Genomic DNA, 20,275 nt, shown 5'->3' with positions numbered 1-20,275 from the left:
GTTTAGCCGGGACCCACACGGAGGCTCAGGTAGCAGGCAGCAGGCTCGGGGGCCAGGGGAATGCTGGGTAATCCAGTAACAGGAAGCGGCTCGGCGAGGGCCGGGGGAATCCCCCGCTGGGCGACAGGCCTCCCCTCTCTCCATGTTTTATTCATGCCTCATCAATACTGCAGCAGGCCTGGGCAGGGGAGGGGCCCAGCACACAAATCAATTACAGCTACACACACACACAGACACACATGCACTGTACATACACACACACTGTACACACACACACACACATAGTATACACACGTACACACATACACACACCTAGTATACACACTTACACACACACACTGTACATACATGCATACGCGCACACACATACACACACATACAGTATACGCACTCACACACATACACGCAGAAAGAAACATACACCAAGAGTACACAAACAGACACACATACATATACACACAAGTACATACAGACAAAAATCACACACATATACAAATAAAAATATTGTATTGTATGTAGAAAAACACTATACACACAAACACACACACACATACGCAATGACAAAAACCCACACACATAATCCACGTTTGCATATATACAAGGAAAAATATATGCAAACAGACAAACACTACCTACACACACACACACACACACAGTTGTCAACAGTAATCTCTCAATTTGAAGTAGCAGGTCTATACTGCTTTGTAACTGCAACACAGACTGAACCACCAGCAAAGTAAGACTGACAGCAGCAGCCTGAATGCTTCCGGATCTTTCCCGGAGCCTCGGCCCCCTGAACACAAAGCCGTCAGCTGGAGCCACTTGCCGCCGGGGCGGGAGGGCAGAGGTGGCCGGCCTGCTGGCCTCGCTCAGATCCCCGGCGTGACTGCGAGAGCTGTGCCCCAGAGCCCGGCCGCCCCGGGCCAGCTCTGCGCCGGAGGGCCCGTAAGTCATTCTGAGAGCGTCGGCCCGATGAAGGAGGCCGTTGAGCTCGCGGCGCGACCCGTTAGCGCTTCACAACGTAGCCACGGCGAGCCGGAGAGAGAGAACCGGGCCCGGGGAACAAGAGCCGTCAGAACGAAGCGACATCTCGTGAATCCACAAAAGCGTTCTGCCGCTGACACCGCGGTCACATCCCAAGTGTTAAGGCAACACTGAACAAACAAAATCTGAGAGAAACTGACAAAGGATGCATCGCAACTGCAAAGTGATTCATTTTTTAAAAGTAAGAATGCGGTTAACTGAAACTGAGCAGTGCCTGGCACAATTTGCAAAAGGAAAAACCTGAAAAAACCTTTTAACCAAATGCATTTTGGGAAGGATTATGTGCATCTGACAGGTACAACCCCCCTCCCCCCCACCAAAAAAACTACTCCCTTAAACACAGGCTTCAGGTAAATCATCATCATTTAGAAAATAAAGAAGGGAATTCAAGCACAGATCCTGTCCGGCCTACAGGACAGCAATGAATTTAACTCCGTATAGGACCCAAAGGGTCTTAATGGCTGAATAGAGATCACCACTAGCACTAGAAGTCATAACTTCAAATACTTCATCCATTTAGACACTTGTTAAATTACTTGCCATTAAAAAAAAAATCTCTATTTTACCAATATTAAGACCACAATTCTTGCATATCCAGCTTTGTTTAATAACATGTTTCATAAAAAATTCTGACACCAGCAGGTCTCTTTTTTTTCATTTTTCCAGAATCCAGTGTTAAAGCACATCAGATATGCATTTGAACGCGGTCTGAAGACTTGGCCCTGAGGAGGATGGTTCTGGACTCGGTAAAGCTGGGTTCAGCACTCTCAGTTCATCACCAGAATTATGGACGTCCCAGGACAGGAATGTTCTCACGGTTTGGAGGCCGGACGCCCCCTTTGACGCCTGCGGCGCACAGCGTCAGCCTGCGAGTTACCGCGAGCTCGTTAAAAACGGCAAATGTAGGACTTACGCACACAGTACCTCAATCGCTGAGGGTGAGTGGGGAGCTCAGGTACGGCTAACCCCAGCGTTTTGGGCTCGGTGTTTTCAACGAGGAAAGCAGGACCGGCGCTCCAGGTGGCGCGTCACGTCCGTGTCGCGACTTCAATATCGGAAAAAGACAAACTACGGAAACAGAAGGCATGAGCTCAAAATGCTTTTTTTAATCGCATCGCGGTGCCGCCATCTGTGTCCAAGACCTCTGAAAGGAGACCGCTCAGAGAAACCCCACGGAGCTCCATGACAGACTGCCAACAGAGCGGCCCGCTCTCAACAGCTTTCATTTTACCACAGCTTATTATTCGGGCCTGTACACGGCCAGGGGGAAAGAACGACCCTAGAGCTTAAGTACAGATCATTTTCATCCAAGCACCTCAACCCCACCACCCCAACACCCCAACACCCCACCCCAACACCTGAAGCTGGGCAGAGACAGAGGATCTGACCCGCTGTGCCAGCATTCCTGCAGGTAATTACCCATCATGCCCGGCACTCCGGCTTCCCTGCCCAGTAGCAGAGTCACGGGGAGCTAATGGGGGTTAGTTGTTTTAGCGGTTGGTTTAGAGATGGCGCTTAGATCGTTTAGGGGGTCCTACTGGCAAAGCGGGGTCTGTAACTCCCTGGCATTTACTGCTGACCCGAGGGCAAATCCCACATGCCAACACGCTCATTTGCCTAAACGACAAACATGCCCAGCGTCGTCTCCCGGTGGGTGGGATCTGCTAATAAGTGCTTGTGTTAAAAAAAGAGAAAAAAACGACAAAAGACCGTGGTGTTTGTTTTTAAACGTGGCTAGCTCCTAGTGATCATCACACCTACGAAAGCGGGACAGCTGCACATTACACTCAATTACTTAGCGGCACGACAGTGCGGTGTGTGTGTGTGTGTGTGTGTGTGTGTGTGAGTTTTCGTGAGAGGGAATATTTAGGGGGGGCTTCCCGTCTCCTCACGTCACACACAGACAGAACCCCAGCTATGAAACAGCTGCATTGGAGACACTGAAATCCTTTAGGGAATCACTGTACATTACTGTGTGGGTTCATTCACGGCGAAACCCAACGGCTGGGAAACTACATTACGATCCATTAGGATACAGAAACACACTATAAACATGTAATAATTATGAAGCCCTTGGAGGAGAGGTTGCCAGGTACAAGCTCACTTCATTGCGATCGTCTCTTTCCCTGTTGTTTCTATGAATTACCTGAACGCGCCGAGCGACTCAAGCACATAATTACGATGAGCCATTATAGTGCTCTCACATTATCAGCCCTCTAGTATGAGTTACACAGAAAAACTGCAACCAAATGTTTAAAAGGTCAAAACAGCCTGTAAGGCATATGCTCAAAAGTAGATTGTATACTGCGACTTTAATATGGAATTTTTGCATAACCATAGAATATTTTATGACACTACAGGTGACTTCTGAAAACATTACACAGTATGTTTTTTTTTTAACTGACAGATTTCCTGACCTATATAACAACTTTGGATTCATTTTTGCTATTTCAAATTGTATATAATTTCTACTGCAGGTGATAGTCAATGTGAATCAGAATGTAGGGCCATATGTATTAGGCTATGTTCACTGGATAGACACCTTGTCCTTCACACTTAAGCTAACATTTCAGATGCTAAGCTAAAGTGACAAGCTAAAAACTGGAAGCATAACGTGTTTTTGGTCATTTGTGGCTCAGTTTTAGGATGGAATGCAGAAAAAGTAATGTTATTTTTCCCAGTGAGGTTAAATCAAAATAATTAGGCTACTATGAGTCACTGCATTGGTTCAATACATTTTCTAAGTTACAAAATATTGAAAAGTGTGTGCATCTCCTTCGAGGGAACCTGGTATTCACTTGGTAAACACTCTTATTGGCTCTTTTCCTTGAATAATTATTTCAGGAAATGGAAGAAGCACAAAATTGATCCTATTTACTGAGATACTGAGATAGGTTCTCCCTAATTATCAGCTTAATTAGCACATACCCTTATCCAGGGACACTTGAAATGCACATTACATTACCTATGTATGCATAAGTAAGAGACAAACTGACTGACAAACTGAATTTTTTCCTGACAAAATTACATGAAGGAGACAAATATCATCAAGTATCACCGCACAGTCGAGCTAATGGCACGTAGCGCAACTTGAAATCAGCAAATGCAATAAACTGCCTTTCGATACTTATAAGCGCAACATTTAAGGAGAAATGTAAAAAATAATAGCTAAAACATGCCAAATTCCATTACAAGACGGTATAAGGGCACAAAAACTGATATTTCCATGAAGAAAACATCTACGCTGTTCACTTTAAAGCCGGTGTTATTGTGCAAGACGCTTAGCTCGCGGCAGTACAAACAGCACATTAGAAGTGCTTTTTAAAAGGGAGTATTCGATTTTCGCTCAGAACAAAGGTTGACCTACAGCCTGACGCGCACCAAGCTGTGGAGTGATACAGCCCTCCCTCGCTCCCTCCCCCAGAGCGCAGGAGGGGAAAACTGAATGAAACGCAAATTAAAACTGCATTTCCCATCTCCACTTTTCTTTTACCGAACACTGAAAATATTCCATTCATGCTCCGTGGGGAAAAAGTGCTTTCCAGCATGTAGGGGCGTGGTTTTGACGGAGCTCCTGGGTGGAGTGGGTTGGGGTTGGGGTGGGGTGGGGGGAGTTTGGGGGTGGTCGCTGGCGGATGTTTAGGCTGGCGTCCGTGCCTGCGTCACTCCCCCAGTGACGCTGAGGCAGTGAGTGGGTAGCGTGAGACCGGCTCCTCATGCTGTTACACCACCTCCACCACCCCACCCCTCCCCTCCACCGCCCCCCTACCCCCTGGCAGGGGCTCTGGAATGCATTTGGGATTCATGCGGTCCGGGCGCAGACAGCCGACCGTGCCAATAAGGGGGGGCAGGTCCCACCAGGCGGAGAGGGTGGGGGGGGGGGGGGGGGGGCAGGAGTTTGTGCAGGCTCCGCTCCAGCTAGTCTGGCACAACCAAGAGTACATGGGTGGGGGGGAGGAGGTCAAAGAAACGACCCCCCTCCCCCTCCCTCCCAGTTTGGATTCTCTTCACAGATTTTCTTTTTAGACTTAATTCGGCTGATTCAGGACTTTCCAGGGCCAGACCAATAAAAAGGGAAGAGAAAGAAAAGAATGAGAGAGGAAGGGAGGGAGGGAGACAGAGAAACATCCCAGAGAACAGCAACTGTAGTCTCCTGTGAGCCGGCACTCACCGGGGAATGTACCGAGGGTCAAGCCCAAGGGTGGAAGGCTGAGGGAGAGGAGGTGTGTGTGCGTGTGTGCGTGTGTGTGTGTGTGTGTGTGTGTGTGTGTGTGTGTGTGTGCGCGTGTGTTAGTGTGTGTGTGTGTGTGTGTGTGCGTGTGTTAGTGTGTGTGTGTGTGTGTGTGTGTGTGCGTGTTAGTGTGTGTGTGTGCGTGTTAGTGTGTGTGTGCGTGTGTGTGTTGCGTGTGTTGTGTGTGTGTGTGTGTGTGTGTGTGTGTGTGTGTGTGTGCGTGTGTCCGTGTGTGTGTGTGTCTGTTAGTGTGTGTGTGTGCTGTGTGTCCGTGTGTGTTGTGTGTCGTGTGTGTGTGTGTGTGTGTGCGTGTGCGTGTGTGTGTGTGTGTGTGTGTGTGTGTGTGTGTGTGCCAGTATTCATGCTGTGCTGAGGCTGGATTCAGATGTTGGTGCGGTCAGTGTTCACATGCCTGTATGCATCGGTTTACTTTAGTTATAATTTAACATGTGCATCTAATTGAGCTTTAAACAGTAACTTTCTGGAAATGGTTAATAAACTATTGGAAAATTAAACCTCCAGGGGAATTGAGTGATTAGATCAACTTACAGAACTATCAAATCAAATGCTCAGGAAGAACAACTACATTTTTACGGGGTTTTAATTTTCTAGTAGAACCATTATGGGTCCCTTTTAATTTTCCTAATCCCAACATGAGACAGATGGAATTCCCCTAGAACAAGGACTTGGCTGGCCACAGGAACAGAAACCTTACGCTGGGAAGACTTTCAAAACAATCTTCAAGTTCCACATGGCGGGTAAAGAGGAGGTCATTACTACGTGTGACAGACAGTATTTGGTTACAGACTACAACCAAACTGATATGCCTTTCCAGGATGTGAACTAAGGAAACATTTAGTCACAGGGTAGGTGAGAGGGAGGGGCCTAACCGGCTGTCCTCATCAGGCGTCAGTGCTGGGTGGCCAATAAAATTTTATTTTAGAGTGCAAAAAGAATCAGTTGTTTCTTCTGGGAACTGAACTGTGATCTCAGAGACATTATTTCATGCGTGCCGGCAAAATGAACAACATTGTGGTCATTAATGGCTGTGTTCAGATTTCCCATCTAGCCGTGTTCTATTCACACGAGCCTGATGGGATCCATCCGACAGTCGCCATGTTCTAGGGGTGGAGGACATAGAGGTCAGCTGCCACTTCTGCTTCCTGGCAATCCATGCGGTTCTTAAAACGGAATAAAGATCAACTGAAGTATCCGGTTATTGGAGCCAACCATGGAACTAAGCAGCTCCATTTCTTTACATGGCTAAATCACTTCCGGACTGACTCAAATACGTGGATGGCATAGCCTGCGTTAACCTCATTTGAATAATTCTGGTAATTAACTACGCTCTGTGCTCAACCTACAAATCCATCCAGGATCGTTCTCCTCATACCTAAACCCATACATTCTGTGTAAAATGTGTTGGCCTGTACTGCAACCATGGATGCAAGAGGTATGAAAATCAATCAAGAACAGCTTGACAACAATCTCCCAGTACACCTCTATAACTACGGTCCACAGGAATCTATACTCAAACCTAAAACATAGCCCTACCCATTCCTCCATGAACATACAGAGACAGAGAACGTGTGAGTTTCTTCAGTCTGGTGACACTTGTCGGATGTGTGGTTTTTAGATTATCACCTTTGAGAAACAGATTATATAATTTGATCTGGCTAACTGGCTCTCTGTGATGACAGGAATGTTACCCGTATTCTCTCTCTGCCCCCCCCCTTCCTTCACAAACACCAAAGGAATGCCTCTGGGGCAATTAGGGTCACACCAAAGGTCTCTCAAATGTATACAATGCCCAAGAAATTTCTCTTTTGAAAGTTTGATTACTTTATTGCCAGTGGGGGCCAGAGACCCACAGCATGACTAAAGAATGCTGCACAAAGATGTTAACTGTGATCTGACATTTGGATGCAATCTGTGATATTTACTTGAAATCAGTGAGGGAAAATCTTAATTATCAGCATAGACAAGGGTTGTTGAGGCCTAGTTGGAATCTGCATTACAGATAAAAATGGAAAATAATGCGGTACAATTGCTTTTGTTACATGTAAAATAGTTTACCTGTAGATGGAGTGTACAACTGTCTTTGGCAATTGTTCGTTAACAGATTTCACCTCTTTGTTAGAAATAAGTGTAAACATCCATTTGGGTTTAAAAGAGATATTCAAAAGCTGAGCTGGTTTTCCTCATAACATATTCATGTTGAGTCTCTTAGGAAAGCCTGTAAGGCAATTCATCTTTTGGCAATAATATCACAGGGCTTAGCCCTGCTTACAACAACACAAGACAACTTTAATATGCATATTTGTCAGTTTTCAGATAATACAGTCCCTGTCTGCAACCACACTTCACCCCACACCATACCCTCTCAACCATACCCTCTTCCTCGTAAAACCACTTTAAAATGAAGACTTTTCTTTAGCTAGTTAGTCAGAGTCAGGTAGAAGAAAGTACTTCTTGGGAGCTTAACATCTGTCAGCAGTATCTGTTGTGGTGGACATTCAGGGGTGGATATCAGCTGTTGCCAACAGAGGAATCTGAACTTTGCATCTGGGCCTTGTGTTGTGCGGTGTTTGGTGCATCCAAAATCTGACATTTCTGTTTTACAGCTCACCTGGCATTTTTATATTTTCATCACTGGCTTTTTGGAATATTCGGATGCCTTGGTTTTTGGACTTGATCTTAGTTTCGTATGGGACTATTTAGGAAGCTGTGGTTTGGTATTTTCTTTCATTCATCTCTTGCACGAATGGCCTGTCCATGTCTGTATCATTTGCTATTTTTTTAAGTTTGCTGAACATCATCTTTAGATCAGATGTAAATATTTGTTGTAACTTAATAAATTTCTTAGTTCTAATCTGGTTGTGAGTAGTACATCTGACAAAGGTTGATCCAACAGGTTGCTCAGCCTATCAACAAATTCAGTGATTTCATAATTCATATCTTTGATGACAATTAACAAATTAAATCAACAAAATGTATTTTACATGTTGGATAAGTGAGGGGTTTTAACTGTGGATGCACTTGTGTTTGGTATTCAGAGTGCGGGACATCAAACAAGGGCCTTAGTGGTTAAAACTGCTGGATTTAGAAAATTAAACATATTTCACTTAATCCTCACTTTGCCGACACACTCTTTAGTCAGTGTTGATAATTAGGCAGTAAAAATGTGAAAGTAAAGTTATCACAGGTGAGATGAAATTTCAAGGTAAATATGGTTTTAAAAACATTTTGTATGCCCTTCTGTAAAATCAAAAGAGCACTGGGCATGAGAAATAGAGACCACTCACTCATTATGAGAACACATCCCTAACACAGCTCTTCTTGAATCTCGCTCATTAGCAGTAGAAAGAGCTTCCCGCATGGCCTGAGCACCAGCTTCCAGACTTAAAGCCCAGCTCTTAAACCTCCACTCAACCCAGTCTCACCTCTCCTCAAGTACAAAGATTTGCTCATCTTTTGGCAATTTTTAACTACTGGTGCTCTTTGCGATCAATGTCATAGTATCAAAATTGTGTTTGGCGATAGGGTGACTATTGCACTTGTGTATGACATGGTTTCATTTGTGTCACAGAGAATTTCTCTACACTGGTGTCATCAAGCCTTATTGTATGCAGTAAGTTAATATAATACAGGACTGTTCGATCCCATCACACCATATTACATTTCTGCACAGACTAATTTACCATTTACAGTGTGAGAACCCCTTCAGATACACAAAACAGTGGAAGTATCTGAGAAGTGAAGGAATGTGTGTAGTCTTACCCGGTGCTACTGGAACTTTATTTATCTGACTCCAAAATAGTGTTTCAAGATTTACTCTGTGCTAACAGGTATGCACAGACGAAAGAGACTGCAGTCTGCCAGTGGTGTGGCTTTATACAGACTGCTACCTAACTTGGTAGATGTGGACATGTCTTTGTCTTGTGTAGCTGATAACTAGCTGTTATCTGCTCGACCAGGTATAGTAAGTGACTACGTCAGATATCCTAGTTCATGTTATGCAGGATCTTACACTGTAGGGTGTAGTGTAAGGTCAGAGGATGTCAGTAAATGAATGCAGTTATGTTCAGGTGTCTAGTAATAATGCAATAAGGTGCAATGTATGGTGAATACGTGGAAGCATACAGAGACCGTGATGAGATCTCCAAAATGAATTCCTTATACAAAGCGATTAGTCACATAAGACAGATCATGATCATCTGCACTACCTTGTAATATCACACCAGGTTAAACTTGGTATTTGGACACCCATTGGTATCAACATAATTAATCAGCACCCCACCACCAAAGACACCAACTTGTTCCCCATGACATCAGTTTTCCAACAATACAAAACATGATTACATTGTATTATGGAGAACCTAACGTTCCCGTAATGCTCATGCAATTGGATGTTTTGCAACTGAGCACGGTCTCTTCATTACAGTTGCTGACTCCTTGTCAGCACAGTAAACAGACTGTTTTACTTTGAGGGTCTGATAAGACTGCCCTACAACACATTGGAAGCATGTGATATAAGGTGACAGAGAACACAGTACATTTTCAGGGAGAGCGCAAATTAAACATGTTCCTCGTGCGACTGTGTGACACGACTTCTCCTCGGGGGCCCCTTCTCCAGACATGAGCGACACCTCAATAACCTGCAGAGTGCGGTAATATTAAACCTCAGGGATCTGAGCCGCGATAATGCGGGCTCGGGGGTCCCTCCCCCCCGCTCCCCACTGACCAACCCGCTAACCCTACCCAAGGGTGGGCGGGGCCCCTGTCGCCGAGCACAGCCGCTAATTAAGCCATTATTTCGGAGACGGGGGCTTGCTGCCACTCCCAATATGCATCCTGGCGGCGAAGGTGCGGACAACGCAAGGTGACAAATGAAGCCACAGGGGGTGCAGCGCCACACTTCCGGGGAGGGTAATGTAATTAGGCCAGCCCAGAGCTGCCAATCAAAGTGCACAAGACCCGCACAGACGCAGCGGCGGTGACTGAAGTGTTATGCCCCTCCCCTCCCTTCACAGTACAAAATTCGCGAAAAGAATGAAAGCGGCTATATAAACACAATTAAGTGTTTTTAATCTTCTTTCCCCCTAAAGGTTTTCCCATAATTCAACATTAAATTGCATTTTTAAGTCTGACCAAACCCACGGATCTCAGGGGGAAAAAAAACCTCCCCTGCCAACAGAAACTCCCCCGCTGGACGACGCGATGGCTGATCACACATCACCTCACAAGGCCTCGCAGCCACACACAGCCTGGACTGGGCCGCAGGGTGGATCACCGCCCGCCACCGCATGTCAGACTCCATTTTATCATTATGTTTTACATTCACACAATGGCCTGGTCTTCAGAACCAGTCCTGAGACCTACAGGCAGGAGCAATAACATCGGTATCGAGCAGAGGTATCCCAGCAGTAATCACCTGCTGGCTAGGCTAGGCTAGGCTCCCGCTCCCCGCCAGTCAGGCTTCGGCTTTACAGAGATAAAGAGGAACTAGTTCCCGTTTCCCCGAGAGCGCAGCAGTCTTGTTTGTGCTCCCAGCCCTGTCTGATGAAATGATCACGGCGGATGTGCGGCAGTAATTGCATCATGGGACCTACCTGTCAGAGGAGGATGGCGGTCGTGGGCTCGCAGAAGCATCTTCATTAGAGTGATCCCCACTTCTCCTCATTTATCTGAGCTACAGCCACAATACAGGGGGATCAGCCCTTACGAAACCCACAACAGAGGGGATTAGCCCTTCCCTGACTAAACCCACAACACAGGGGATTAGCCCTTCCCTGACTAAACCCACAACACAGGGGATTAGCCCTTCTCTGAATAAACCCACAACACAGGGGATTAGTCCTTCCCTGACTAAACCCAAAACACAGGGGATTAGCCCTTCCCTGACTAAACCCACAACACAGGGGATTAGCCCTTCCCTGACTAAACCCACAACACAGGGGATTAGCCCTTCTCTGAATAAACCCACAACACAGGGGATTAGCCCTTCCCTGAATAAACCCACAACACAGGGGATTAGCCCTTCCCTGACTAAACCCACAACACAGGGGATTAGCCTTCTGACTAAACCACACACAGGATTAGCCCTTCTCTGAATAAACCCACAACACAGGGGATTAGCCCTTCTCTGAATAAACCCACAACACAGGGGATTAGTCCTTCCCTGAATAAACCCACAACACAGGGGATTAGCCCTTCCCTGACTAAACCCACAACACAGGGGATTAGCCCTTCCCTGACCATAGCCCTCAGATGTCCTGTGTATCTGTTTTGCCTTTCTGCAACTGCATGTGTGTGTATGCGTGTGTGTGTGTGTCACTCAATAAAAGGGTTGAACGAACAGATGCCGGTTCTTGTTTGTTGTAAACAGTAGCAACAGAGAAGAATGAACATATAGGTATATTGCCAGAATGTTCTCTGACATTCTCAACAAAAAGCTAGTAACAGTTTGTGCAGACAGAGGGTAAAACCCGCCAAAAATCCAAGACTTTCTATTGAGTGATCAATTTTAAATTTACTAAATTTAATCTAGCAAGACAAACAGGCTCTCTCCTTCATACTGAATAAAGCTACAAGTTTGATGCATTGTAAGATGTCTTGTGAAATCTCAATACGTGCCATAGCTGCTAGCAAGAATCAGAGTGGTACAGAAGGTGCCTTTTCCAGGCAATAACAGGCTTCTAATATGTGCAGCCAGCATTACAACTGTTAACTACGGTTTGGGGACCTTGCTGTCTTTATTTTATTTATTTATCTAAATATAGAGTATAGAATAAGTTTGTCTTCACAGCCCCATTGAAAGTCAGTTGGACTTTAAATTTTCTTTACCCTCCAAACTTCACTGCCATCTATAGGCCTAACGCCACAGTTGCAAACCAAATAATGCTTTTATCACGCAGATCTGTCATCCTCCATTTAAAAAAAAAGTTACTAGGTTGACCAGTTAGAAAAATTAGCTAGTTATCTACCAGTACTCAAGGACTCGTTGCCACACTTTCCAGGGTGAGCAACCTTCAATCATCTATGCAAAGCTAGAGCTAGAAAATATACCATGCCAAATCATTCTTGTGTGATTAAAGCTTGTTTTTATACAATGAAAACAATGTTCTTTCCCATTACAGTAAGGTAAAAAGCCAGATGAGCCTGCATCCATTTCTGAATCTCATATTGCAAACACATGCCAACAAGACACAGAGGGGTCATTGTTACACAAGCAATGTACGTAGTTGGTAATGGTTGGACATATTTATTAGTTAATATTTCATTTTGTTGAGTTATAAGGCACATTATTTGTTTTGTTATGCCACATCCTGTAAAAAAGGTAGATGATGTAGTCCTTTACGACTATGGCCAATGTGTCTTTCTAACTGATGCTGCTGAACTGATGTTGTTACAAAGGTAATATACTCTATGGAGCAAGGATACAACCAACATACCACACCAAGTAAATTAATCAGAAATGTGCTATGGTAACTGAATGATAGTGTGTGAGTACAACTGCCTGTGGAATACAGTCTAGATGGCCTACAAATCCCCCCAAATGTCTGTGCATGTCCCTGTCTAACTGAATGACATCAGCTATGTAAATATATATTTTAAATATTTTTGAATTAACCGTTTGAATAAGTACTTCTATAGCTGATAGTCATTCAGTTCGGGATTCATTCACTCTATTCACAAAATTAGGCAGACCTTTTACAACAGGTCTAAAAACAGGGTAAATGAGTAAAACAGGGTTCCAATGATTTACACACATTCACAACAGGTGTGTATGCACATTTGAAATCAAGGATTCAAGGAACAGGAAATTTGGGGCTTGGTCATTAATTCCAAAGCAAATACTGTCACATATTGGCACCAACCCTGACTAATGATCTAGCTCAGCAGCAGATGTGTTCACATCTCACTCAAACAAGATGAAACTGAATGAGGGCCATGTGTCCCAAGGCTGAGGTTAGAACCTCATTCTCCCAGGTACAAGCCACCTAGTCGACACATACAGAATGTTCATCACTTCACCTGGGTAACCAACCGTCGCTTGGTAACAGCGGCTTTACCAAGCACAGCAGTCAGGAAGCAGGGCTGTGCAGGGAAGAGCCTTGCGACAGGATGGCAACCAGATGGCGGCAGGGATAACAAGGGACCGGCTCTACTGAGACAGTAGCAAAACACCTGCCTGCAGGTTGCCCTCTTTAATGTGACTAAAATGACTACATTGTCCTCCATGTATGTTTGACATAAGTAGTTAACTTTGTGGTGTGACTTGCAGGCACTCTCCCTTGGCGTGGAGGCACTCGCCAGACAGCAGTTTCACACGGGTGCTGTACCAGAGGTTTATCAGGCCAAAGCGTGGGCAGGACCTGTTTTTGTGTCCGGGTCTGGCAAAAAAACGTCTTCACTAGCCCTCCCCACACCCCGCCTCAAAGCAACTCAAACCCCATGTGCTATATGGGGCACATCTCAGTATACAGCAAGCCTCAGACCTTGAAGCTTTTACACCATGTGGTTTATAAGACAGCACTCTCAGACATTAGTCAAATTATTCCTGCTTATTCCTGGGAAGGACTTGATTTCTGTTTAATAGGAAAAGCATATTCACATGGGAAAAGTATATTCACATGGGGATATATGCCTATGGCAACACCCACACACACACACTGCACACAGTTCATTGCAAGGTCTTTGCCAATGAGACCTAAAAGGTGCTGGAGAATTATCTATTACAGTGTCAAATCAGAAAACCGGTTTTGCCAGCCATAACTGAATTGAAAAAAGTGTGCTTTTACAACTTATGAATACCATTAAGGTACATACTGGTTATATTACTACCACAAGAACAATAACTAGCAATATTTGCATTTGAAACATTGGAATATTGAAATTAAATTGAAAACAAAAAATTTAACCAAAGCCCAGTGGCAGATCCTCTTCAGCATGGGTGCAAGCGTCCCGAACCCTGGACCTAGAGAGCCACAGGATCTGCGGCACTGATAGCAGCCTCAAATCAGCAACTGGGTTATACCCAAGAATCCAGTTTAGGCGAGTTCTTGGCTTTATTCAATTTGATCACTTAAGTGCCGAGTGACCACAAATATAAAAACACTACTAAAATATAACCTGCCAGACACTGGGCTCAGTCTGGCCAATCCTGTCCTTTACCACAGGCCTCACAGAAAACACCCATAAACAGCTCTGACAAAACATCACTCATTAAACTAAAAGACCTCCACAACCAAGACGGCACTCAGTAGAACGCATACCTCTGCAGCCAAAGCTATGCAGTTGTCAATACATGCCAGTTCCACATGTTGGAAATTCACCAAACGTTAATCATTTCTTCCAAACCCTTCACATCAGGAGATATCTCAAATCGGGCATGAGATATGCCTGCTTAAATTCTAGCATTTAAGTTAGTTATTGCAACACCACATGGAAAATCAGCACTATATTTCAGTGACCAGAAAAAACAGTTATCCATCAAAGTTTCATAGCATTACGTGAATCTGTTCGGAAGCTCTACGACCGTATGTGTGAAGCCACGCCCATTGCCATACCCACCTCCCCAGTGGGCAATAAGTGTGAAAAATGTATCCCTTTTTCCTTGCCCCATGACCAAGCATTCCATAAAGTTTCATGCAAATCAGTTAATAACTTTCGGAAATATCCTGCTGACAAACTGACTGGCTGACTGACTGACGGACGGACTGACTGACTGACAGACAGGCGGACAGAATGAGGCAAAAACAACCCCTGAGAACGTTGGCAATAAGGATAATAAGCAAAAAGTCAGAAACAGAGCTGGAATTATTTTCTCTAAGACGTAGCCTAGTTGCGTCAAGATTCAAGACATCTCTGCATTTTCACATTTTTGACATCAAAACGATCCATAAAAGCAACAACAAAGAAAGGACTCCTCCTTTGTACTATCTATACTGCATTGAAAATTTCACCTTGAAGACCTTGTAACAGAAGCAAAAGCGTTCTGCGGGGCACGGAGCAATGATTCAGACAGAGCAGACGTGCCCTTCACAGAACATGAAAGCAAAAGCAACAGCAGTGCCACCCTTACACCTGCCCATATGGTCCACACAAACTCCCATAGCCAGAGAATCTTAATTACTCTAGGCTTTAAAGCAGGGCTCAGATCATGATGATGACAACGATAACAATAATAACATTTTATTTCTATAGTGCCTTTATAAAACCTAAGGTCAATTCACATGAGTCACAAAATAAAATATTAAAACAGCAAACAAGTAGGCTAATAAAATGCAGTAAAGTTGACAGCACAGGGAATACACACATACACACACACACTAGGATCCATCACCCTGCACAGGCCCCATTAAAAAGCTGCATGAGGACCATGAGGCAAATGGGTGGGACCCACTCCCCACCCCCCACCCACTCCCAAGAACCTTCAGTTAAGGAGATTTGATACTCACAGGAATTCCAATTGATAAAAAACCAAGTATTGCGATGACAACCGTGGACTTAAAAAAATTTAAAAAAATATTTTCTATCCACATTTCTTCAATAACTACTCAGGTTTGAATTGCCATTGACAATAGTCTTTGACCAGAGCATTTGCAGCTACTCTGTAATAAAGCAGGCCGCTGAGCCATAAGAATTACTGTAAGTGTCAGGCTGTAGGACTCCTGGCCACAGCTGTCACTGTAACAGACAGAATCACTGCATCAAGAACCAGCGCATTGACAATGTCAGGAAGTGAGATGAATTCAAACAACCGTCGCAACCATTTTTGCTGCAGTAAGATGACCTGCATCCCATGTTCATAAGATCCTGTTTCTAATGACAGCAAATTGTATATGAATAGACAATTAATAACACAGGAAATCCACAGTAATTTATCCTGAATTCTGTATAAAGCTGTGGATAGGTTTCTGGGCCAGGAAAGAGATAGGATTTATTTTACTTTGCTGATAGTCTGGGAATATCAATGTGTTACCGGAAGACATGGCATTGAATATTGACGTATTGATTCATTTGTGTGGAATGTGCACTTCCCTACTACTGTGTGATAACACTCTCAGGTGCACTCATGAGCATAAGCCTGGCACAGGCCAGCACCCCATGGGCAGGTAATACCAAGCCGTGAGCCCCAAAATTACATCACAGACGAGACGGTCCAGAGAGCTGCATCAACAGAGAAAAGGAGAGCCATCTCCAGCTCGGTCCTCCTCAATGCCTAATTGGGCTAAAACTGTGATCAAATTAAATGTCCAATTAGGCTGCAACGAGCCATTTGCCCACCGGCTAAGTCACAGCTGATAGAAAATAATCTGATGGAAAATCAAACGAGAAATCAATGCTTGGGGCAAAGAGAGAGAAGAAAAAGGCTGATGGGAAGTCAGGGATGGGAACTGACACATCCTGGCTTGCCTCCAGAGCCAACAGATGCTAAGCCGTCCTATATCAGCATCTTGACTTTGCAGGCCTGATGAACATTGTTTGCAGATAGATAAAATGAACAGAAGGAGATCTGATTGGTCCACTGGTACAGTGAAATGATATGCACCATGAGAACTGAAACTCTTTTTCCAGTGGATTCAAACAGGCTATAGGCTGATATATCTTCATCCATAATATATCACCACAAATCACTCAAGAAGTCCTTTTTTCTTTGTAAATTAAATTCAATATTGAGGGATTAATTAAAGGATTTATTTCAGTACATTTTATACCTCATTCATAATCTAACCCCCTTTTGCATTTTAGGGCATCAAACATGCATATAACTGTATAGGTCAGTTTTTATCAATGGTTTGGTCAATAGATACATTTTCCAATTAGTCCATATTTGAATCAAAGTATTGTCATACACTCCAAACAACCCCAGAAGAGTTTCAGCTAAAGGTCATAATAATGTACCAATTTTGCCATGCACAAAAAAAAACACACACATGCAAGCTTGCATGCACGCATGCACACACACACACACACACACACACACACACAACAGGCAGGCAGCACACAGGTGAGCAGGCACACAGAGCAGAGTCATGATTGTCCATGACAAGGCTGTGACATCACCCCTGAAGCTTGAAACAAAGCGGAATTATATCCTTTTCCTGAGCATATTGGGACTTCAGCTCAGCAAGATAATTGTATTTCGTCTTGTACAGGGTGACAAAAGGAGGCCTGTGGTTCAAAACACACAGCCGGCCTGTCCCCATTTTCTCAATGACATTCACGCAAGCTCATACCTAGACGCGCATCAGTCAGGTTCCTGGAAGCGCAAAGACTACCGAGCTCGAGCGGACGCAGAGCAGCTCCGGCCGGCCTCGGCAACCGCCACAGGGTGAGGTCTGCTCTATCACCTCAACCATAACTGTGAATAACAGGACGGCAGGAGCCCGGAAGCTCGCCGCGGATTTCGAACCCGTCAACACAAACCGGGCGAGAGCGGTGACAGAAGGCACCAGGTGGATTACGTCCAAATCGCTCGCGGCTGACTAGCGCACACACAAACAAACCGCGCGGGCCAAGCAGTCTCTGCATTTGCATCAGACTGTCAAGACGGTCCGTTTGAAAACCCTCTTATAAAATGAAACTGATAAATTAAATTAAATTAAATTAATTTAAATTAAATTCAATTCAATTAAATTAAACGCTGACCTGAATTACACTGCGCCCGGCATTCAAACAACAGAGCAATGCATAATTGTTTTGTTTTGCCGTTGTTGGTTTTTGCTTTCCTGTAAGGACATTTTAATGTAATGTCATCTATTCAGTTGAAAATCTTTTTGTCTTCTGAAACATCTTTTTTGAGAACAATGCTTTAATTCTGAAACGGCATTGTAATAACAAAACCCCCAAAATGCCCGAATCACAGCTGGGGTCTTGGCCCTTACCATGATGATGAAGACCGGTGGCTTTGGAGGGTGTGCTCCAACTCAGTTAATCTTCACTGGCCGTTGCTGGCCCTCTGGGTGCTGGGTAATGCTCAGACCCTCACTCCTAAAGGGTGCAGAAGGAAACAGTTACATTTGGACACAACATACCTGATCGTGCCACAGTTGTCAAAACTGTCTTCTTTTATGAGAGCCAGCCTGAAAACTGTAACGCATGTCCCTGCAAAACCTTAAAAGCTCAAGACTCAAAGGACTCCCTCATTTTCTATTGACTTGTGGCATAAAAATCCCAACTGCCATTGTTGTGCTAATCCTTGGTATATTGCAGGCTTTTATTAATAATTAATGAAGCAATCTTTTTTCCTAGATGTATACTCTGAGCTGGGAGTGCAACTTTTGAAATGCTTTTTTAAACACTTAAATTGTCTGCATTCAGAAGCTGTTTTGCTACTTTGGTCCTGTGTTGCCGAAGGGATGTTGATATTCTTGAGAAAATAAAGAATAAGGCTTTAGTTTTGGTTGTTGAGACTGTGAACACAACTAGAAGAGGCACGGATTTTAATGTTTGCCATATTTTGTGTACCATTACCAGCTCTCGTCCGCCCAGTTTTCTTGCTGTCCTCATGTGGACAGCGAGAGGACAGAAACACTAGGAAGCCTACCAAGTTATTTAACATGCCGGAAACTCTCCATCTCTCTGTCCCGGTTAAATCAAGGGTCTCCCATTCTTTAACCTTTTTATTAACTTCAATACAGATATAGCGGGTCAACAATTTATAAATAAATTCTGGACAGCTAAGATACTGCAGTAACTGAATTCCTTTGGCAGTTACTCATCAAGAGCACCTGTACCCCATGAGGAGAGGACAGAGAAAGGAAAAAAAATTAATTGTAAAGCAGCTATACAATGTACTAACTAAGCTACACAGTGGCGAGTTTGCACACGAATCCCTGCTGGTAGTGGCAAATAGCCGTTTTCAGTAAATATACTACTGGAGGGTGATAGGGGTGGTTAATACATTTTATCATTATTTAAACATATTTGATTGTGGTTGATAAGTCCGTAAATTGCTCCTGAATGTCAGTAGACGCATTTCATGTGAATCGCGCAGCATTTCTAATGTATTATTCGGACTAGTAGTAACCGATGTTTTACCGTTACTTGTTTGCTAGCCAACACAATATTGTAAGTATTTGGTCACAAACTCCTTGACTAACTGGGACAAGAGAGCTAGCTGCAACGTAGACGTACACAAAACATCATTGCGAGCTAGCAGCAGCTAGATCACGTTGGCTAGCTACATGATGTAACTCACCTTCTACTCGAGTGGAAAGGAAAAGTTGAAAGATCCATCACACAAGTTACCTAGCCAGCTAAAGTTAGGTAAACACAACAGCGACATTAGCCCGATAGAAACATACAGTGCTTCCAGTCCTTGATAAGCAAGTTTTCGCTTTTCCACAATCTTCCGGATTTCCCTTCGGTTGGAAAAAAAACCCAACAAAACATACACACAGAACTCTGGGATCTATAGTTCGTCCTAAATCGTTCCTTGGGGCAATAAACACGTCTGGGTCCCGAAATGTCAAAAAAACTACAAGTCCCATTTCTCTTCCTAACAAAGAGGCGTGCCCAGAATACTGCATATCTGGTACTTGTAGTTATAAAAGATAAAAATAGCACTGGAATGTGCTGTTAAAAACTACACTTCCTTGTATGTCAATCAAGTACCCGGAACAGTCGGCGGGGTTGCCGTGGTTCCGATCTGGGGATTCCTGTTCGTTTCCTGCAGCAGAGAGTGGAGGTGGTACTGTGCGTGAGACCAGGAATATTAAACAACATCGTAACCTCAACCAACTTTACTATACAATGAAATTTACTGCCTTTCTACCCTCTTCTGAAATCCACTGCTTCACGATATTATTGGTAAGATGTTTGATGCTAGCATTTTTGAATTGGCGGTACCTTCAAACGCTCGGTTCTTCATCCACCTTTGAAGTGCATCGAGTTTCTCGGTGTGTGCGCCTGGCTGAGCAAGGCTCAACGATTAGTCTCAATCAGCAGTGTTAAATGAATAACGATAACTGGTTTTAGGTAATCCGCGGA

The 20,275-nt window shown here is 44.2% G+C and overlaps 2 protein-coding genes across 4 annotated transcripts in view; one reads left to right on the top strand and one right to left on the bottom strand.

The window, feature by feature from the left end:
• Positions 1-20,275, bottom strand: part of invs (inversin) — a 57,318-nt gene that overhangs the window by 36,372 nt on the left and 671 nt on the right. The window contains exons 1-2 of one of the 3 annotated variants that reach the window (XM_064339768.1): positions 20,135-20,155; positions 18,169-18,274 (exon numbers count right to left, since the gene is read on the bottom strand). In XM_064339768.1, coding sequence (XP_064195838.1) covers positions 18,169-18,171 — 3 coding nt within the window. In that variant the 5' untranslated portion in view covers positions 18,172-18,274; positions 20,135-20,155. Of the gene's footprint in view, positions 1-18,168; positions 18,275-19,484; positions 19,833-20,134; positions 20,156-20,275 lie in introns of those variants that run through there. The other 2 variants (XM_064339758.1, XM_064339779.1) reach the window with 2 other exon arrangements.
• The window catches only part of erp44 (endoplasmic reticulum protein 44), a 32,269-nt gene continuing 31,864 nt past the window's right edge, over positions 19,871-20,275 (top strand). Inside the window, exon 1 of the mRNA XM_064339847.1 lies at positions 19,871-20,095. Coding sequence (XP_064195917.1) covers positions 19,886-20,095 — 210 coding nt within the window. The 5' untranslated portion in view covers positions 19,871-19,885. The remainder of the gene's footprint in view (positions 20,096-20,275) is intronic.

Source organism: Anguilla rostrata, chromosome 1 (genome assembly GCF_018555375.3).
Source record: "Anguilla rostrata isolate EN2019 chromosome 1, ASM1855537v3, whole genome shotgun sequence".
Lineage (NCBI taxonomy): Eukaryota > Metazoa > Chordata > Actinopteri > Anguilliformes > Anguillidae > Anguilla > Anguilla rostrata.
Note: the sequence above shows the minus strand (reverse complement) of the source record. Positions and strands in the feature narration are given on the sequence as shown.